General features: G+C 35.5%; 1 protein-coding gene across 2 annotated transcripts; it reads left to right on the plus strand.

Moving 5' to 3' along the window:
* Nucleotides 1-7,809: 7,809 nt before the first annotated feature.
* LOC126693109 (protein RRP6-like 2) lies at nucleotides 7,810-20,445 on the plus strand. Of its 2 annotated transcripts, none has more exons than XM_050388983.1 (14): nucleotides 7,810-8,717; nucleotides 9,903-10,058; nucleotides 11,106-11,264; nucleotides 11,374-11,457; nucleotides 12,247-12,326; nucleotides 12,498-12,548; nucleotides 13,492-13,600; nucleotides 16,643-16,725; nucleotides 17,055-17,100; nucleotides 17,440-17,527; nucleotides 17,628-17,797; nucleotides 18,620-18,973; nucleotides 19,063-19,164; nucleotides 19,629-20,445. In XM_050388983.1, the coding sequence occupies exons 1-14, from the start codon at nucleotides 8,091-8,093 to the stop codon at nucleotides 20,265-20,267; spliced, it is 2,748 nt and encodes a 915-aa protein (XP_050244940.1). In that variant the 5' UTR covers nucleotides 7,810-8,090; the 3' UTR covers nucleotides 20,268-20,445. The 2 variants fall into 2 exon arrangements, with proteins under 2 accessions (XP_050244940.1, XP_050244941.1); XM_050388984.1 differs by having other exon boundaries at nucleotides 7,812-8,717; nucleotides 17,628-17,779.
* Nucleotides 20,446-23,043: the final 2,598 nt, after the last annotated feature.

The following is a 23,043-nucleotide window of genomic DNA, read 5'->3' on the forward strand; positions in this document are numbered from 1 at the left end:
TATTTGAATATTTATTATTTTTAAACTTATGTTATTAAGACAAAGGACAAGATAACCTTTGTTAAGGCACTTTTTGTTTTAAGAACCGTAACATGATGTTTGTCACTGATTATACGATAAAACTTTATTGCAAAAAATTTTACACTCAATTGATGTGCTGAATCATTAGTAGGAGGTAAAAAAATAATGTTAATTGTGAGTCCAGATATGCACTAATAAAAGCTTACCAACTCAACTGTTATTAAAAATATATTGTGAAACTTTTTTTGTGTAGGGAAACTCAACTTTAGACAAAGTGGCTAGCATGGCAACTTGGATTGATGAGTTGTCAACTCAACCAAAGCACCCTAAAAGGCCACTAATTTCACCAAAGTCAACATTCTCATGATTAAGGGGATTTTCCCCATATTTGTGGGCCCCTATGCCCCATACACCTAATTAAATGGAAGTCACTACCTACTGCAGATGTGATTTCTTAGTAAATTGTGCCCGACACCAATTAACGCTCAGTGAGCGGATTCCCTTAAGGTATAATCCCTAGTTCACGGCAAACTCTTGAGGTATTTGGGAGGACGATTCGGCAGGCCCATCTAAGCTCGGCTTGTGGGTTGGGACAGGCCGACCATATCATTGAGTAGGCCTATAATTCGAGATTGGGCTGACTTATTCGGTCCGTACAATAACCCCTAGGGATGGCAACGGGTCGGGTTCGGGCCGGGTTTTTACATACCCGGACCCAACCCGCGGGTTAGGATCCGCGCCCCGAACCCGGCCCGTTTATTAAACGGATTTTTTTCTCGGGGCCCAGACCCGCCCCGTCGGGCCCCGCCCAGCCAGGGCCCTGAAAATAGTGGTCCAATCTGTGGCTCAATAAAAAAATAAAAAAAATTATTGTTTTCTGAGAAAAAAGAATCACAGCAGCACAAACAACAAATCCAAGTAAATCTCAAATCAAATCCACCAAACCCATTCAAATTTCCTATTCACAAACCAAACACATTTGAAATCAAACTTTTTTTTTTGGGTTAAAAATGACAATATCATTAAACTAAACAACTACATCCAAATCAGTACAAAGTCCGTTGAAATAAACTCCATTACAGCCATCCTCTAAGTTCTTAAGCAAGTCCACAGGCGGACTGGAAAACAAAAGGAAACCTGCCTCTTGATCAGCACCTATTCTAGCTAAAATCAAACTATTCACAGAAACCAAATACATTTAAAATCAAAATCTAAAACAGGCACATGCAAGGAACATCAAATCTTAACAACCAAATCTAAATCTACCATCCAAGAATCAAAATCAAAATTTCAAGATGATGAACGAGCATCACCACCACCGTGACGAAGCGGAAGCCGAAGCCGACAAGGCCCAAACCCTAGCCTCCTCACTGTCCAAGCTCTCCGCCTCCTCTCGCGGCGTACCCTCTGGCAAAGACTTTCACTTCTTCAACAACTTCGACGACTTCAAGAACCCCATCCATGAAATCTCCAACAAATCAACGTCGATGCCCCACACTATAAACGATAATGCTCAGGTTTGAAGACAACAAGAAGGACCGCCCAAAGCTGCTGCTGCTTTCCCTGAAGTAGACATGGCCGACGACTACGATTGGGAGAGGAGGGGAGAGGAGAGTGAGTGAGAGTGGGAGGGGCGGCTAGGGTAGTTGGCTGAGTGAAATGAGAGAATAATGTAGGGTTTATAAGTTTATATATATATACTAGGGTTTTTTTGGGTAATTTCAGTTTTAAGCGGGTCGGGTCGGGTTCGGGTTCGGGTTCGGGTCGGGTTTTTGTGAAAACCCGGACTCGACCCGGACCCGCTTCGGGTTTTTTTTTTTTTAAAACCCAAACCCGACCCTATTTTTAATCGGACCGGGTAAAATCCGGCCCATTAAGGTCGGATCGGGCCGGGTATCCGCGGGTCGGGCAAAAATTGCCATCCCTAATAACCCCCCATGATCCCATTTCTAAAATGTGGGGATGGGATCATGGTACGGTTCTCGGCACGTGGGGGATCGTGCTTGATGTAACCATTGATTCTCAGGGACATCAAACGTCAAGTAATAAATGATTCATACATTCTTATCACATTTGTATTTGTCACCATTAACCCCTTAATGGCTAAAGCGTGATCCATAAATTAAAGAGAAGAAATTTGGTGAGATTAAATGTCCATAATCATGGAGTAATTCAATCTGCATAACCAATACAAAAGGCAATGATCACTAACCCTAAGAGGTACAAAATACGTCCTAATCTTCATAGATCTTTCCTTCACTCTCTCATCATGTCACTAGTTTAACCATCTGAGAGTTCCCATATTGGCACTCTAACAAGTCTTTCATTTTTTTTACATGTATTTGTGGATCGAGTTAAAGCCCTTATCAAATTGCATCATTAGATAACAATAATGATAACAAAAATAAACCAAACAACTGTTAGAGTTTATAAACTAAGATGTAAAATAAGAAGTAAAAAATGTATGTCCTTAGTAAAGTGAAGTCGATTAAGAGTTAAAATCTAGTAGCAACTTCATTTTTAGAATATTATTTATCTCCATGGGACTCATTTTTATTTTGTGGAATCTCTAAAATAAGCCAACTTATTAAGTAACTACATAATTTCACATTTTCTTCTCTCTACAATTTGATAACACTTTCAGTTCAACTTTAGATGAGGTGGCTAACATTCGTAACTTGGACCAATGAAGTGCCAATTTGGCTAAAGCACCCAAAAGCCCAATAAGTTCACTAAAGTCAAATTTTGCATATAAGGGAAATGCTTCATATCCTCTTATCACCTTTGGATTCCTTACCACCAACTCCTTAATAGCTAAAGGGTGATTTTTAAATTAAAGGGAAGAAATTTGGTGTGATCAAATCCCCAAAATCATGGGCCACTGGGCCTTGTAGCCTGGTGACACCCAGTGCCCCTATATATCTTGAACTTGGGGGTTTGAGCCCCCGCATTTACCTAGCAAAAATTAAAATCCCCAAAATCATGGAGTAATTTAATCTCCAATAGTGGTACAAAAGGCAATGATCATCAACCAATAGAATTTTGAAACATGTCCTAATCTTTATAGATTTTTCCTTCACTCTATGATACTGTTACTCACTTAACCACCGGAGAGTTCCTTTACTGGCACTCTAGCAAGTCTTTTATTTTTCTTGCAAAGTGTTTGTAGATCGAGCCAGACCCCTGATCAAACTACATCATTAAATAATAATAATAGTTAGAGTTAAATTAAGTTGGAAAATAAGAATAAACAAATATATATCTTCAATAAAGTCATTTACGAGTTACAATGCATTGGTAATTTTTTATAGAGGAACGAGATGCTTTGATGTGTTTGGCTCCTTAATTCACAAGTCTTCCACTTGATTGTTTGAGGGAGTTGTGTGTGTTGATGTTTATAGAAGATTGTAGTGATATCGATAGATTTTGACTAGAGTTTCCGAAATTTTGTAGCTTAGAGAAAGTGATGTTGCATGAAGTAACCTAATGTCTCTCCTAAGCTTTTTATAAAAATTTCTCCAACACTTCGTTGTTCTAAAAATGGGGTGGAATTCTCTCCAAAAAACAATCCATTAATTTGGTGAAACAAGGTGGTATTTATAGAGGTGAATGAATTATGGAGGTTTTAATTTCATTTATGGAGTTTTCAACTTGTTTCTATCTCTGTGCACATTTAAATTGAGCTTTGGGCTAATAAGAGGTGCCAAAATTCAAATTTTGTCAAAAAGCTTGACACAAGTGTCAATTGGACTAGCACTTATATCAATTTTAGCTCAATTAAAATTTTGTGTGATCTTAGCTTTATTTTCCAATTTGTTTTATGAGAATAACAAATTTAAAAATATAATTTTAGCCACTTAACGATCAAAACATTATTTGAACTTTCAATTTCAAAATTTCCTTCTTTTTTATTTTTTTTATTTTTTTACTATGATGCAAAATTAAAAAAAAAATGTAGGATTTATGATTATTTTTAATTACATTATTGCCTCAAAAATTAAACAAATGAAATTTTGATGTATAGTTAATTATGATAAATCTAATTAAGGACCAACATGGAAATGAGCTATGTCCATAATAAAAATGCAAAGTTTATAAACTCCACCAACCCCCATTCTCTAAATACGGGTAACAATCTCAAGATTCTTGCATTCCAACAACGTCATTACCTTCTGATGGTGATCAACATTAAGTATTCTTCGTCCATAATGGTTGTCTAAGACCAATAACATCAAAAATGGTATTCAAGAAGGAGAAAGGAGGAATATGCACCACAAACATAATATACAGACGTCCAAGGGTATCATCAAAAGGAAATCTTGCTGTCTAAAGAATAACTAGGTCGTCCATAATCTCAAATGGATAGACCACTAACCCTTATCTCGGAACATGGGGTAAATTCTCTGAAATTCGCTTCACTCTTCCCACTAAGTCCACACATCTCCCACAATGTTAGTGACACCTAACAAGTAGACCCACTCAAAACTCTCTATAAAAGAAACCAAGCTTCATCCAATCAAGGTATGCTTTACTATTCATCCACTCACTACACTTGTGTTCTAGAGAGAAAATTGACTTAATTGTCAGAAGGTCCTTGGCTGGTTCACCCTAGTCACTTTTGATAGTCTATTTCTTCCTCTTTAGGTCATCCAACCATCATTGAAGTCCGAAGCATTCAGCTTACTGATTTTTGTGCACCATCACCTTCATTATAGCATGGTTCAAGTAATGGGAGAAAATCAAGGAAGTATTGGCCATGCGATCACTCCTATATAAGGAACACACCACTACATTTGCAAGGAATGAGAGAAAAACCCAAAACACTTTATTATTTTTGTTTAATTGGGTTTAGTGAGTTATGACTTAAGCATCGAGAAGCCTAGGCTGGCACCACACTGATGTCACTTTGATAGTGTGATTTTCGTAGGTTTTCTAAAATTCTATTTGGACTAGTGGCTCACTACGATTTGTGGTATGAACAGAAATAATAAGAATTTCTCCTCTATGAAAAGTACATAATGATGTACAAATACTATTTGAAGAAACAATTTTGGAAAATAAAATAAAATAAAATTCATAGAAATACAATATCAATGTATAAAGGACTTTTTAAGTGTTACAAAAAATTTCAAGGGTTGTATTTTATGAAGAAAACACATGGGTTTTTGTGTAGTTTTCATTAAAAAAAAAAAAGGTCAACAATTTAACATGTAAGTTTCATAAAATGATCCTCTATCTGAAATAGATTAATTATTTAGACTATCACATTATTTAAAATTTTAAATGACATGACAGTTTGTACACTGTTAGATCTAAATATATATATATATATATTTCTCCAAAAAAAAAAAAAGTCTTAACCATGAAATGAATGAAATGGAAAGATCTTGTCTAGCAATTTTGGAAAAAGGTCCCTTTCTATTGAATCCTCCAACTATTTTTAGTTGGATGTGGAACACGTGACATTTATTTAATTTAAAATGACATGTCTTTTACATCTAAATAAGAATTGGAGAAAATTAGAGGAGAGAGAGAGAGAGAGAGAGAGAGAGAGAGAGAGAGAGAGAGAGAGAGTGTGTGTGTGTGTGAAAATTAGAGGAGAGAGAGAGAGAGAGAGTGTGTGTGTGTGTGTGTGTGTGTGTGTGTGTGTGTGTGTGTGCGTGCGCGCTCATAGACATGAGTAAAGTCTATGGCTCTCTCAAAAATACCCCACTAAAGTCAGCACCAGTATCAACTTTCTTTTATTTCTCTCTTTACATTGGGAATATATATTGTGGGGCCCAATAGTTTATGAGCCAGGCCCACTTGCTCATGGGAAGCCCAAAGGCCCAAGCCGAAAAAGGTTATGGCCCAAGCTCAAAAATATAAGGCAAAAAATGGCCCCGAGATGCAGCCGAGGACAGTTTAGTCCTCGGCAGACCCAAAGCTCCCTTGAGAAGAGGGGTAAAAAAGAGGTATAGGAACAAATCTGTAAGAAAATCTAAAATATCTTGGGAAAATTACCCTTACTACCCTTCCCAGATAAGACTCTGCACCTAACAGAGCCGTATTCCTCAACTTTATCAACCATCCCCAACAATTCTGGGATTAGACTGACGGGACAAATATCAGTCTTGTAAAGGTTGACCCTACACGTGGACGAAGGACAGCGAACACAGGCTAGTATAAAATAAAAAGTAAGTAAATCTGGAGAGGGGGCCGGGAAAAAGGGGAGACTCCCATCCCACCTCCAAAAATAAGACTCCATGGGTGAAAACACCTTAACCACACATGCACATCACAAAAAAACCCACCGTTGGATAACCGGGGTAAGACCTTAATGATCCTCGGACCAAGTCCGAGGAGTCCAACCCCACAGGATACGACGCTGTAGGGCTTAAACGCTCAAACCCAACTCTTTTTTCTATATGAATTCCTCTAAAATCAAGACTGTAATATCGCCCCGTGACCAAAAGCAAGCCTTTCAAGCCCACTCTCTACAAATCATATTGTGAGAGATCTTTCATGTGCGAGCCCAACATCATTCTTGGGCCGTTAAATAATCGTGTCCCTACATATATATATATATATATATAAAGTTGAGAGAAACTCAAATTAAAACTCCAAATTAAAATTATAATTTTGCACCATATGTCCTAAATTATTTATTGTTAAAGAATTTTATTTCTTAATTTTAGAATAAAAAATGTGGGACCACATTATAAATATTCATCCAAGTGAGTTATTAAGTACAAAAATCAAAGAGTCTATAATAAATGAATTGTTAAAAAAGAAGAAGTGTTTCACAATAATGAAGAAAAAAAAAATAGACAATTTACATTTTATACCTAATAATATCCTTACAATTTTTTTTAAAGAGTTAATAAAATATAAAAATGACTATCAATAGTATTTAAATTATATATATAGGAATTATATTATGTATCTTATTGTATATTTTTAAGTGTATCCATATTATGGGGTTACAAGCTGGTGTTAACAGTAATAAAAAAGTTTAAATTCTAGACTCTTTAACCTCTATTTCATTTGATTATGAATCCCCTTTTTTTAATCGAACTAATTTTTTAGCTGAGTTTTTATCTTTATATTTTTGGTACCAAATGGTGAGTTTGATGCATTTGGGTAAAGGCATTTTGAGAATTTTATTCCCATGGTAAGCAAGGGAAAAACATTGTCATTTTTAGTTTGTAATTCATTCCTAATTTTCTATTTTTGTTTTATCTTCGATTTTGAGAGATTTTGTTTTAGTGGGCTCATGTGAAAAACACAACAGACCATCAATTTTATTGTCAATTTAACACTTCCAACCAATCAAATTCTCCCACTTTTCATATCTCAGTGATCATCTCAATCAAATATAATAATAATAATAATAATAACAATAACAAAAAAAAGAGACGTCTATAACACTTTTACAACAAATTATATGTGATAAGTTGTTATTAGTTCTAATTTGAATTCACAACATAGATTTCCATTTTTTGCATGTTCATAATAATTTGTTATAAAAGTGTCATGAGAATATTGCAAATTTCTAAAAAAGGAAAAAAAGAAAAAGAAAAAAAAAGGGCATTCAACGAAATGAAAAAAACAAATAACATAACAATTTTTGTGTTCACATCACATTTTGTACATGTAGGCATGTAGCGGTGTGCACGTGCATTCCACCGCTTGTTACATGACCACTGGCCTTTAAAAGTTAGAACCGTTTTAACACACACACTCTCTCTGCCTCTGGCACACAGTAAAAAAAAAAAAAAAAAAAAACAAAACAGAACACTTTTTTCACTTTCACTTCCCACGTTCTCTCTCCCTCTGGCTGTGTGTGTGTGAAAGAAAGAAAGAAAGAAAATGCCCCCATCCCATCCCCACTCCCACTCCCACTCCCACCCCCCGCCTTCGCCAAACTGAAAAGTGAAACGCACATTTCATTCGTATTTACTTTTGTTTTGTCTCCTAATAAAAATAATCATACTCATGATGGGAACGCTCCTAAAACCCTAAGCCCCCCTATTACTCTCAAACCCTAATAATCACCATCCAAGAATCAAAATCAAAATTTCAAGACGATGAATGAGCATCACCACCACCGTGACGAAGCCGAAGCCGAAGCCGACAAGGCCCAAACCCTAGCCTCCTCACTGTCCAAGCTCTCCGCCTCCTCTCGCGGCGTACCCTCCGGCAAAGACTTTCACTTCTTCAACAACTTCGATGACTTCAAGAACCCCATCCGCGAAATCTCCAACAAATCAACGTCGATGCTCCACGCTATAAACGATAATGCTCAGGTTTGGAGACAACAAGAAGGACCGCCCAAAGCTGCTGCCGCTGCTGCTTTCCCTGAAGCAGACATGGACGACGCCTACGATTGGCTCGTGAATGTCAACGACGAGCTTCTTGAGCGGTTTGATGTGTCGGCCGACGACTTCCGGAAGAAGGAAGAGACAGACTCCTCTGGGTTTCAGTTGGTGCATTATGGCAATAAGAAGAAGGGGGCGAGTGCTAGTGCCAGTGCTAGTGCTGTAAAGTTGGCTACGAAGACCAAACCGAAGGTGCCATTTCATATACCATCCATAAGGAAGCCACAAGAGGAGTTTACTATTTTGGTCAATAATTCCAACCAGCCCTTTCAGCACGTTTGGTTGCAGCAGCAGAGGACCGACGATGACCAAACCACCACCTTTATTCATCCCCTAGTATGTTTTCTTTTCGCTATTTTATTGTATTAACACGTTCTTTTTGATTTGGGATTGGAAAAACAAACACAAACACTAGTGTGTGGATGAAATGAAATTTTGGCCTTCTTTTCTTTTAGATTGATATATTTGAACTTCCTTCTTTTTTATTATGAGTATGATAGACTTGAACCTATGACATCTGCTCCATTATAATTGCTTGCCCGCCCAAAACACCGATTGGGAACCTTTTTTTTTGTTTTGTTTTGAGAACACTAAGTATGTTTAACACACACATGGGGAGAGGGTAGAAGTTCTTAAAGAAACTGATAGTGGTATATATCCAAATGGGCAACTCTTGGATACACAGCATAGGCTTTAAACCTCTGCCGATTGGTAACCTAGATCCCTTATTCTACATTTGAGATAACTTGAACCCACCTTTTGGCTTTCTTTCTGCTTTTCAATATCTTTTTCTCATGGATGTTGTCCATTTGAGATAATTTTAATGATGCAAAATGCATTGAATAGGTACTTTTCGGAGCTTCCAAGCTGTTAGTAACTATCATATACATGCTGACAGTAGAAATGATAAGAGACACTTAGCATCATATTTTAAGTTTGATCACTTTCTTCTCTGGGTCATACTGCATTGATTTATTTTTGTTAGCTCATGGTTTTTTTATTTATTTATTTTGATAATCTGTGATGTTTATTTAAGAGGAAACTGATGGACAATCTTCCTTACAAATAGAGATAAGCGCTCTTGGAAGATCATCCTTATTGAAACAGAAAGACTCTTTAGACCTAAGCGAGAGCTTTGCAGCAACATGAGCAGCCTTGTTGCAATCTCTCTCTTCACCCAACAGAAAGAGCAACCTACAAACTGAGATTTTAAACCTAAGATATTACTAATTACATTATGGATGGCTCATGGGTTGTTAACATGATTAGCTATATGTTTTAATTGAGACCATTTTGGGAGAGTGTGTTCGCTTTTTTGGTATTTATGCATTTTGATTGGAACATCTGTTGCTTGCCTAATTGTAGTGTGGTTTGGAATTTTTTTTTTCTCCTTTTCTCTATCTCATTTTTCTTTATATTCAATTATTGTATCCTCTCTCTTCATTTTCTTGTAGTCAATTGTATATGTTGCCAAAATTAGAGTCTGTTTTCTTGCTATTTATTGTTTTCTCATTCCTATAGGAGAAGCTTTCTTTTATGGATTTTGTTGATAAAGACATTGGGAATGTGGATCCTGTAAAACCCCCCTCTATAGAGTCTACACCTTTCAAGCTTGTGGAGGAAGTGAAAGATTTGAAAGAGATGGCTGCTAAATTGCGTGGTGTGAATGAATTTGCGGTAAAATTTGATTACTCTGATTTATTTTATTTCAACATGTTGTAGCCTGCTTGCTTAATCTTACTTTTTTGAGTATATTCTTATTGGCCAGACTGTTAATTTTTATTTTTATTTTTATTTAATTTTTGGTGTGCACAACAATCATTAACAAGTAGAACTTGAGCTACTTCTATTGGCAAGGTGTAAAGTGCAAAATGAGTCCATGTGGTGTCAAGGCTCAGGAATTTTGTGTGTATGTTGAACTGGCAATTTCAACAATCCTTATGTCCACGTATATTAGCAAATGAGTACTCATAGTTACTTGTGGGAACTTCTAACATAGCCTTTTGGACAAGTCATTCTTTAATAAAATCATGAGGGTAATAGTGAGGATTGAATGGGGCAATTTTGTTTTGTGAGGTTGACATGATGATCCAGTTAGGTCGAAGGGTTTAACAGCACTATAACCTTCTGGAGAACTAGATTTCGATATCAAGAGCTTTTTAATACCTTAAATAGTTGGTTACTGTGTGTGTGCTGAATAATTTGGCAAAGCAGTTGTTTTCTTTGTAATTTTAAAATAATTAACCCATTAAATCTTACTCTGATTACTTCTTTAGTGTGGATTGCTTGACTCAATTGCTTCTCTATATGTACCATCTTGCAACTATTGTCACTATGAAGATAACCTGGGGCTGATATTGTACATAGAATTTCCTGATGTTGACATTTTTAATGTTGATGAGAGAGATTTCTTGTTCAAAATTCTCCATCAGTTCAGATTATGGAATGTTATTTATTTATTTTTTTTTGTGAGTGTGTATCAGCTACTCATAAAATATTGAAAGTTTATTTACCTTTTCTTTCTCCTCCTTTATTTCTTCCAATTAATCTGTGGGATGGCTGGCCCTGGACTTAATCTAGGTTTTCTAAAAGATGACATATTAATACTAGGATTACTTTGTTTCTTTTGGGTTAAATTTTATTAAAATATCTGTTCCTGTACATGTATATTTTTTTTCCAATAAGTGTTCCTTTATGTTCATTTTAACCTCTGTGATTGTTTAGGTTGATTTGGAACATAATCAATATCGATCTTTTCAAGGGTTGACTTGCTTGATGCAAATATCTACCAGAACAGAAGATTTTGTTGTAGATACTCTAAAGCTTCGAATTCATATTGGCCCATATTTAAGGGAGGTTTTCAAGGACCCTACCAAGAGAAAGGTTGATCTTTTGCTCACCAACTACTGTATTTTATTTTATTTTTTTGGGGGAGGGGGGGTATTAGATTTACCAAATTATGTGATACTGGGAAATATTTATACTCAATTAGGTTATGCATGGAGCAGATCGAGATATTGTGTGGCTTCAGCGGGACTTTGGCATTTACATTTGCAATTTGTTTGACACTGGCCAGGTTTGCACATCGAAATCACTAATTGTTGGGATATATATATAAGCCTTGAATCTATTGCTTTTTGCCTCTGTAGGTAAAAATCTTATATTATGGTTGGTGTATTTCTCAGTACTGTGGTTCCACCAGAAACTAATTTTTCCAAGTAGTTGATATTGCTCTGCATGCACAATACTGGGCATAGGATTGTATTGATTTTTTTTGCAACTCACCAAATTTTTGTGCTACTAGATATCTCAGGTTATCTGTGTCTGATTATTCCCTTTGCCTTTTATTTTATTTTATTTTAAATTAAAAAAAATTCCCTTGTTTATCCCATCCAATTTTTACTTCAGGGAGAGGCTTCTTACTCTATTCACTTCAGTTCTCTTCTCTTGTTTTATTATTTGGATACCCATGGATTTATTTCTATGTTATGTTTTAAAGAGATTCATATTTTAGCATGAGTTCTAAGGCTTTACTTTGTCCTTCTAAAGAATAGGAAGTTGTTATTTTTTTTTTAGTGGTAGCAGGCTACAAAGGGGGCAGTATTCTCCCATCTTGTCCAATGGGTTGAACTCAAGACCTACTTATTAAAAGGGAAGAGTAATCACTGGTTACTAGGGCTAATGGTAGATAGGAAAGTTGGTCTTTCTATTAAGATGCTTGGCAAGATTCTCTTGGTTGCTATCCTTCCCCACCCTTCTTCACCCCAATATGCTCCTTTTTTCCCCACTTTTAACATGTAATCATAATTATTTTGTGATATTCTCGTACTTATTATGAATGTGAACTTTTCTTTTTGATCCTCAGGCCTCGAAGGTATTGAAATTGGAGAGAAATAGCTTGGAGTTTCTTTTGCATCACTTTTGTGGAGTTTCTGCTAACAAAGAGTATGCTTTTTAAATTCATTTTCAGTTTCACTAGATTCAGCTGTTACTGTTTATCCCCCCCCCCCCCCCCCCCCCCAAAAAAAAAAAAAAAAAAAAAAAGCTGCTACTTATGGGTTGACTACTTTTCCTTCTTCTGCGTTACTATAAGGTTGACTTGACAACTCCTTGCAGATACCAGAATGCAGATTGGAGATTACGCCCTCTTCCTGAGGAGATGCTAAGGTACATGGAGAGTTTCCTGCTTGAAATTCTTCTCTTGGTTGCCTCCAAAATTTTAGTTATTATTGTTATTAGTTAAAAGTAAATTTAATAAGTCATTAACCCAAGTGAATTAGTAGTTCTGAAAGAATCCACCTCCTGTCTATATGTAATTAGAGTTGTTTACTTGCTCACTTTATCATCACTTTGCATTTAAGATACATCTGTTGGTACTGTAGTTGAATTAAGTATATAAACAGGATTGTATTTTACAATGACTATCTCAATATTTGACTATTGTAGCCAAATAGTCATTGGAAGATACGAGCAAGCGAGTGTTGTAAGTCTATGGGTCTGTGAATCATCTTCTTCATTCCATTTCGTACAGCAAGTGGGTTATGCCTTGTTTGGTAACAGAGTGGCTGGCTTGTTGGAGAGGTCATTTCGGAGACATGGAAAGGCAGTGATTTGGAATGCTGTACTATTGGCAATCATGTGGTGTATATGGCGAGAACATAATACTTACTTTTGACGGACATGGAATTTCATTTCTGGATTTGAAAATTTTTTTTTCTCAAAAGAATGCTATACATTTGGATTGCAACAATGGGCTATTTTTCTTTCTCAAATGTGTGGGATTTTTTTCAAAGTTTTTAAATTTAGTCACTTTTGTATTTACCCTTGTCTACTTCTCTGTACTAGGATGGTGCACATATTTTTGTACTTTTCTAAGAAAAGATACTACTTAAAAATGTATGTAATTGTCAAAATATGAATTTCTACATTCATTATAAATGATGTTTTGTTTTCTTAGTTTGCTAATATTTTGTGAGTGGTCTAAATTCAAAGTTTAAGGTGTTGCATGCTCATGATTACTTGTTTGCTATTTTCCACTAATGAAAAAGGTTTTTTTTTTTTTTTTTTTTTTGACTTCTATCATCATCTAATTGCCTTCTTATGATCACAGATATGCCAGAGAAGATACACACTATCTATTGTATATATATGATTTAATGAGAATCAAGCTGCATGCAATGCCTAAAGAGGCCGAAAATATTGATTCTCCATTAGTAGAGGTAATTCCTCCTGCACCATTACCATCTTCTACAGATTTTATGGGATTGTGGGTTTTTTTTCCCCTTTAGTGATTTTTACACTGCGTTCATGTGATATTGTGTATTATAATTTATATATGATTCAATGAGAATCAAGTTTTTTAAATGCCTATGTATAATGGAAATTTTGATGCTACTTTAGGAGAGATAGTCTTAATGGACCATTAGCACCAACTCCGAACTCTTCTAGAAAATAAATTGGGCCCTATTTTGATAATATACTTGTTGGTTGGATTTTAGGGAAGTTCCTTGGGTTTATGTATCTCATTGAAGTTTGTGATTGGTTTCGTCCTTTTATGATATTTGCATTGTTTACGGCTGCACATTCATGTGATGTTGCATAAAGGGTATGAAAATTTTGAAGCTCCTTCAGTGGATGTATAATCTTCATGCACTGATCCAGCCATGGAAGAGTAACTTGTTACTACTTTGAAAATTATACGAAATAAAAAATTTGTTGGAATTATACAAAAATTAGATCTGCCCCTGTGCCTAAAAGTGCCTGTAATTCATAATCTAATGAAATTGAAAATTATTTTAATACTTCACATTAAAGCAATTATCTGTGGCTTCGCTGTGAGCTAATGTTTCAATGATTGTAATGTGGACATTCCATTGTTCTTTTAGTTGATTTTTTCTTTTATGAAAATTAGTTTTGGCACCAGAGGGAGTGGTGGGAGGGACATTTGCAAATTAGGAACTGTGTATTTGGATTGGTTTTGATTGTTATGTACTTGGATTGATGACATCAGTTTATTTTAACAGCTTATAGTGAGGCCAGTATGCATTATGGAGTCTCCACTAAAATAGTCTATAGGTTTTCTGCTTTTGTTGGATTATTCTATTATCATTTCATCTAGATGCTTAGAAGTAGCAGCTGTCATTTCTTGTTATGAATTAGAAAATTTTTAACCATCATTTTTAGTATGGGATATGAGTCTTTAAGGGCCCGTTTGGTTTGAGAAAAAAATGTGGTGTATTTTGTATTCATTTTCAGTTTTTTGTGGGACCCACCATTAAAAAACTTGTTTGGCTTTGTATTTGTATTCAGTTTCATTTTTAGTATAAAAAAAATGGATTTGAATACAAAAATTGAATACAGTGGTTTTTTTCTAAAAAAATCAAATCTGTGGGTCCCACTATCACTGACTTGTCATATCAAAGAACACATTCTCTCTCTATTTATTGGTGGTTGTCATAAAAAAACAGAGAAGGGGGAGACAAAGCAAAAAATGATACCAAACAAGAAAATAGATGGAAACAAAAAATAAGTACAAGATTTGAGTATAGAAAATGAGTAGAGAAAATGAAAATAGAAAATGAATACAACCTCAACACAAACCAAACAAGCCCTAAGCTACCATAGTCAGGTTGATGTAAATGGGAGTAAATGGGAGTGACTATTTGGAGAATAAAGTTGAGCCTCGGCTCCAGCCATAGGGGTAGAGTAGATATTCTCTTTTTGTATCGATCTCTCCTTTCCTCATTTATTTATATCTTTATGGTGTTTTCACTTAGTATCAGTGAAACCAGTGGTCAACCAATCTGTCCCTAAGTAGATCCCTGATGGTCTTTAAAATATTTCTGATTCGAATGTGAATCGTAAAATTCTTTACCCAAACACAGAGAAAATTGTGAATCGCAAGTGAGTTAGCTCACTAGAGTTTGATTTGGCCTATAAGATCTAATCATATTGTATGGGTCAAGATTTTTGGAAATATTTAAATTATGGATTATAGAACTTAAATATTTGCTGTGAACTCATAATTTTTTATCACTTATTTTGTTGCTCTTCTATCCGCGTGCTTTGGGGATCTTGTTTTGTTAGATTGAATATGTTTCAGTCTCACTGATTTCAAATGATAAGATCCTTTGCTTGTGGTATACAAAAGCCTGGAGTTTTAATAGGGGATAATTTGTGGATGATGATCCTTGGAGTAGGATATCCATTAAAGTTAAAAGTCAAAATTGTTTGTAAAAAACGTGTCTAACAGAAATATGAAATTTCGATTATCTAGTTTGGTTGAATTTTCAAAATGATTGGATTTAATTGATAGGAATTTCAATCCTATCAATTTGAATATCCATTATTTTGACAAACATAAAAAAATAAAGAATTTAGAGTATTATAATAATTATGACAATTTTGGGATTGATGATGACAATGACTTGGTAATGGAGGTGGTGGTGGTAATGATGGTGCCAGCATTGGCAGTGTTAGTGATATGGTGATGGTAGCGATGGTGGTGTGGTGGCGATGGCAGTGAAATTGATGTTGACAGTGGCAGTGGTATCGGCCGATGGTGGTGGTGTGAGAGTAATGAGTGGTAGTGTTACTAGATTTTGTAAATGACGCCTTTCCCCATGGAATTTTTACTTGGGATTTGGATGCTTGATTTCCAAGTTTAAAAATCCCCGAAAATTTTGAGTTAAATGCTAACAGTAGGGAGCAAAATGCTTATTTCCGTTGGTTAAGGGGAAAACATTGATCAATTTAGAAGTTTGTGGGGGGACATTGCAATTGCACCATAGTTAGAGTAGGTGTTGTGGGGGTTGGGGGGGGGGGGGTGTTGGTGTGGAGTGCTATTTGCTCCCTTTTTTTGACAAGCAAGGTATGGAAATCTGGGTGCTTGACATCCTTGGTGGGATTTTCAGGGGATATCTGGGTTTGGTTGGGAGGCATCTGGTAATTGAGTATATGTGCAAGAAACTCTCTACCTGACTGCCTTCCCTCATGTCTGGGGATTCTTAGGAACTTTCTGGTACTGGTGTGATTGGTGGTCATGGTTTGGCCTAAGGCAAGAATATAAGTTTGTAAATTCTTCAAATATTGCACAACAGAAATTGTATTGGTTGTGACCAAATTTATCTTCCTTTCCAAGTAACTATAAACATGTATAATTTGATCAATTCTAATGGTTTTTTCACTATCCTCCATATGTTATGATGTTTGTCAGTTACTATAAATTCTCATTGTTTACTGAAATATCTTTTTGCTGATAGGTCTACAAGCGCAGTTGTGATGTGTGCATGCAGCTATATGAGAAAGAGCTTTTGACAGAAAATTCATATCTCCATATATATGGGTCTATTTCTTACTCTCAGTTTCTTAAAAGTTCTTTTCAAATGGGTGTTGGTCTACTATTTTTTGGCTCTTCAACGTCTTCTTTTATTTTATTGATTTTCGAACCCTTTATTTTGAAATGTAAATCTTATTTATTTTTTATGGGGTGATCCCAGTTGTGTGCTTGCATACTTGGGTTATGCCCTCTTTTGAAAAATACATTTATGTACTTATGTATATTCATTTGCCTTTTTACCCCATTGACCCCCTGTTGAAACCTCTATTTTATTTGGCTGTGTCAAATTTTCTCTCTTAACAACTTCAGTCAATATTTATTCTCTCTCGATGCAGGTTGCATGCTGCCAGTTTCGATGCTCAGCAGCTTGCCATTGTTGCAGTACGTTGCTGGCCATTTTCCTGTACCTTCTCTTTTATTATTGAGATAAATATTTTTCAGGGCTATTTATTAAGAAGTTTTTTCTATCATTGTAGTTGATATAATTGTTTGACTTGTAGGAGCCATGGAATGTATCAATCAAAATATAAGGGATTTCACAAAATAAAAACCATCTCATCTTTCAAAATGAATGGATGATTAATAGGATAGTTTAAGTCAACTGATAATCTGCAGTTGGTTTCTCTATTTTAGTGATCTCTAGTTATGTGGGCTTCTTTTTATTTTTTATTTTTTAAATTTTAATATAAATTTTAGATTTCATACTTAGCTTGCTTCCAGGGCCTTTGTGAGTGGCGAGATGTGGTTGCTCGTGCTGAGGATGAGAGTACTGGATATATATTGCCAAACAAAACTCTTCTTGAAATTGGTAGGGAAACCTAAGAAAATTTTTATCAGCTTGATTATTTGTTTTTAAAATGGTGTCCGTACAATATGTTCTTACTATTTTTATTATTCTTTTGTATTAGCCAAGCAGAAGCCTGACACTACTAGCAAGTTACGTCGATTGGTGAAATCAAAGCACCCTTACGTTGAGCACAATCTCTCTCCTGTTCTTAGCATCATTAGGCATTCTGTACAAAATGCTGCTGCATATGAAGCTATTGCTGAACATCTGAAGGTGGGACTTATGGAAATTGTAAGGCCCAGATGTAGCTTGGTGATAGTGTGAGAAATGAAATTGCTGCATAAATTTTGAACAATTGTTCCACAAAATTAAGGAACATGGATATAATCTAGAAGTAGGAAACTCCAATTTGATAGGTTAAGCTTTCAACAATAAAAAGTGAAGACTACAAATTTTGATGTGTTAGAACCAGCTTTGCAACATTTAAAGCATGACGACAGAGATAGAGTTGATTGTGTCTTCATGTAGCCTGCTGTTATGAACCAAAATAAAGAAAGTCAAGTCAATAACGGTGAATAGAAATTTGTTGGGAGCTTGTAGAATCTGATATTTATGGGGCGTGGCAATGATTTCTACAAATGTTATAGTTAAAATAGGTAATGGAAGAAGTTAGTGGTTATTCTTATGAATGATTCTTGTTATCACTTCTATATAATTTATATAGTCACTATAATTTAATTGTTTTAAAACCTGTCTGGTTATGTAGGTTGACTAATGAAGGTGGCTTTGATGCTGCTAGCTATAGTGTACATTGTTTGAATGTCTGACCTTAGATTGAGAAAGTTTATGCAAAAAGTATTATATTGTTGTCCTGCTCAAGCACTTAATTGGCAAACTAGAGAGTTCATGAGGCTTTGCATTGAGTGGAGCAAATTGAAAGGATGTACAATTTGTATAGAGTTTCACTTGTTTAATTACTTTCCCAATATATGAATTTTTAATCTATAGTTATGTTCGAAATGGTGTTTTTGTGCTACAGATTTTTCACCTTGCACTGGAAAATGTTGATCCTTATTATTCTATTCTAAATAGCATTAAATTTTCATTGTTCAGGCATCAGAAGAAATTAAAGTTACAGATGGATCTGATGCCTTCTCACCTGATGCTCTTATAAAACGTGAAGCTGGAAATGCTAGAAGAGTAAGCATTGATGGGGGTGATACAATGAATGGTAATATGTCTGCAATTTTGCATTCTCCTCAGCTGAAAGATGAGTCTTCAGAGCTTGGATGCAGTGCCTCTGAAGTTGACAAAGAAGGAAAAGGATTCCCCTTTGAGCATTCAGATAAAAGTGGGAACATCAGTATAAATTCTGATTGTTATAGTTCACAGCTTGTCGGAGGAAGCCTCACTACTGGGCAGAGCAGAGATGCAATTGATGATACCTTGGTGTTGGGTTCAGCGAAGGTTGTAAATCATGATTATTTTTTATATTGATGATTTGGATTCTTACTGACAGTGGTTTAGTCTAAAACTATTTGCCTTATCCTTTGTAGGTTACTGGAGCAACTGTTCAGATGCTTAAGAAGCCTAGCCGTGCTTTTGGGGCACTCCTGGGGAATTCAGCCCCAAAGAGAAAGTTTGATACCAATAAAAAGGTGAATTTTATACACATTTAGATAATGAAGCACATTGCAATTCCTTGCCAACTGTTATTCTGCGATTCCAATTTCTAGTGTAGTTAATCCTTGAACCTGGCATCCTACATTTAATCTCTCTCTCTCTCTCTCTCTCTCCATTAAAAAAAAGGAAATGGATGGAGTTTGGCGTTTTATTTATTTATTTTGGTGGGGACCTATGTTTTATAACCCGTGTTTGTTGATGCTTCTTTTCTGCTTGTCATGGGAACTTTAGCCTACAGCCTACCTGCAAATGTTTTGTGAGTGCAGGATGTGGGTAATTTTATGATATTTGAACATGTTGAGGGTGTGGGTAACTATTATTAAGGCACTTTATTTTTAATTATTTGAACCTCTGTAATTTGATTTCATATGTTGTTGCAGTTGATGATCTAATTAGCTTTATATTTTTGTACTAAACTATATTAACAATCTTTTACCAGGAAGAGATCAAGTTGGAGCAAATCAGATCTTCAGTGAACTTTCCCTTCCACTCTTTTTCTGGCACAAGTGAGCAGTCAAAATTAGTTATAGAAGTGCCAGATACAGCCGTGGAAACTTGTCAACCTCAAGGGCATGCTGCTGTGCCAGCTGCCAACTCTAGATCAGATGATATTATAATGTTGGAAGATAATCTAAATGTAGAGGAACCAATACATGGAAATTTAGAAGCCGCAGATGAGCATAAGAGTGATTTTGGGGCATCTGCTTCAGAAATGGATGATGAGCCTATGTCTCTCTCTGAATTGTCATCAAGCTTCCAGCAATGCTTTGAGTCAATTAATCAAAATGGGAATGGCAGAAAAAATGAGAAATCTCAGGAAGCTGGCTGCGCCTTGCAGCTGAAGCCATTTGATTATGAAGCAGCAAGGAAACATGTCACATTTGGAGAAGATCCAGAGGATGGGTTGGGGTCAGAGGGTGACAAAGGTTTAAAGTGCCGGCGTGATTCTGGGGGTAAGAAAAAAGGCCCAATTAAAGGTCGAGTCCAAAGAGATGATGATGGAACAGGAGAATTTCCTCAAGGAAGACGACGTCAAGCTTTTCCGGCAACTGGGAACAGAAGTGCAACTTTTCGCTGAATCTCTCAACAGATTAATGTGTGAGAGAAATGAAAAGAATGTTGTGTTTCCGAAGTAAAGGTTGTCAAAAGGAATATTAAATAAATCAAATGAGAAAATTAAACTACGTGAATCTTGTTACATTGCTAGGCTTCATTATGAAGCAAGGCCAGGCATTATGACCAAGTCTTTACTCTTATCTCTTTTTGGTAGGAAAAAAAGAGCACGAGACAGGACCCTGAGGTTCTGTATTACTAGTTTGATGAGCGGTAATGAGGGTCCCACTTCAGGCTTAATGCTTGGGGTGTTGAGTTGGACTTATACTACATTTGAACAGATCAGAATCCAGCATGAACAACCCACGGCACACCCATTTCATTAATAATGTGTTTTTTTTTTAATGAAAATTTTATGTTCAAATTGAGGGTAGGAGGCAAAGCAAGATGGGTTATGTGGAAGGTAATTCTTGTAACTATTTAGGGGTTTTAGTTTAAAAACGGATTAATTTTTTAAGGCAAAATTACCTTTTGGTCCCTCATAAGTTTGTCCCAAGATAATGTTTAGCCCCTCGTGTTGTAATTTACGCATTTCTAAAACTATGATGTCTTACTAGCCTCACTGCACACTCGAATCACACTTGCATGTGATTTGCACGTGCAATGATGCTTTATTTTTTGGTTTAGTATTATAATTTTTCATTTATCTTTGAGGTTTAAATGTTTGTCTGCTAATATTACGTATTTGTGAACTATTGATAGAATTAGGACTTTTGTGAGGCTAGCTTAAAAAAAAGAGCAAATCCAGACATGATTTAAATGCTATTTTAGTGTTCATTTTTTAAGCTAGGCTCATGAATCTCCTGACTATATTAATATTAGTGGATAAACATGTAAACCTAAAACTAGAATGAATGAAAAATTACGACACAAACTAAAATAAAAAGTTTCATTGCACATGCGAAGAGCATGTGATGAGACTAATACTATTTTAAGATTTCATTTATGACACTAAGAACATTGTAGCTCAATTGGTTGACACTCTTTTGGTGTTTCTAAGCCATCTTGGGGTCAAATCCCCTTTTCCCGTTGTAACTACTGAATTATGAAAAGAAAAAAAAAGATTACATCTATAAGATTTCAAAGCAAGAAGCTAAACACTAATGCAAAGTGACAATAACTATACTTTTACACAAAATTCAACATATAAAGAGTATAACATTATTATTTAAAGTATCTCTATATCAATCATATCAAGTTGGTCAAGGAAAGCTTGCTTGGATTTAGGTGGAGTTCCATCAATGAAGAATGAAGATTGCTTGATGGAATTTGACTTGAGGTGAAGATTTTTTTGAATATTGCCTCAAATTCCTAATCAATTTTGGTTTGGGTTTCCTTGACGTAGAAGGAAAGATTTTTCCATGGTGTAGAAGACAATGAATTTACTTGGTATGAAAGACACGGATTCTCCTTTACATAGAAGGAAAAGTATTCCTTATTGCAGAAGTAATGAGTATTCTCTGTCTATTAATGAATAGAATTTGAAATCTTATAAATAGGCATTGTTACAGAGGGTTTGGTGGCTTTTACCTGAAATCTCACTTATCAGATTCCATTGTGGAAGATACTCGATTCCTAAGTTTAAGATTCCTCCCATGTGGGGAGGAGAAAGACTCCTAGAAAAACATGAGTGGGTTTCTTTGAAGTGCAGCTAGTAGATTATTTGGGATTGAAAGATTACCCATGGTTGTGTGTTGAGAGTTTGTTTGTTTTGTGGGTGTGAGGGAGTTATTGGGGTGATTGGTTTTGTGGTTTTATGTTGGTGAGGTTTGTGAGTGTTGATTAATGTTGTTGTAATCCATATCGTTGATAGTGGATATTTTGGTTAGCGTTGTTCGTGGACATAGGCATGGAGTTGACTGAACCACATTAAATATTGTTTTCTCATGTGGTTGTTTTATTTTTTTATTTATGTGAATGTACTTCTGCTAGTCCCCAAATTATAATAATTGATGTTAGACTTAGAGCTTTCGCTCTTGCCCATCAAGATATATAAGTTGTGTATCATTATTATTATTTTAATAAACGTGTATCATTATCAAAGTATAATACTGTTTGTAGCAAATTCTTATAAGAAATGCTCTTACAGTAGCATGTGATGCACGCCTTCTAAAGCTTTGTAAACTTATGATAATTGGTGACTCCTTTTTTCTATTGCAACCACCAACCCTTTCACACTTAAAAAAAAAAAAAAACAACAACAACAACAACACTTACATTTCATTATTTAAGGTTAGAAAAGTAAGCAAAAAATCATCATGCGAACACCAAAGTTGGTGGCAATTTGTTCCCCAAAGCATAGGGCAAATATCCTTATATTATTTTAGTAATAGTTTGAAAAAATTAAGTTGAGAAAATTAGGGTGTAACAAATTAAAATATTTAAGTATGGTGACAATTTATAAAATATTTGGAGTTAGTTGACTATTTATCTAAGTGTAGGAGAGTGATCAAACCATTCTGTTGTACACTCTAATGTACTTAATCACAACATATAAAGGATAACCTGCTTCGCAATGAGGTTGTACGGTTAGGTGAAGTCATTTTTGTAACAAATTTTCTTTAAGTTCAGGCCATGCGTGTTGCAAAGTGGGCTGGGGGCTGGTAGCCAAAATTTTCACCAAACAAAATATACAACTCCGGTTGTATGTGGCTGAAATTTGCTAAAACAAGCTCATTTTAGCCCCAAGAGCTTGACTGACACCCTTGATTAACCTCGGCTGCTGGATACCATTAAGAATA

The sequence above is a fragment of the Quercus robur genome, chromosome 7 (assembly GCF_932294415.1).
Source record: "Quercus robur chromosome 7, dhQueRobu3.1, whole genome shotgun sequence".
Lineage (NCBI taxonomy): Eukaryota > Viridiplantae > Streptophyta > Magnoliopsida > Fagales > Fagaceae > Quercus > Quercus robur.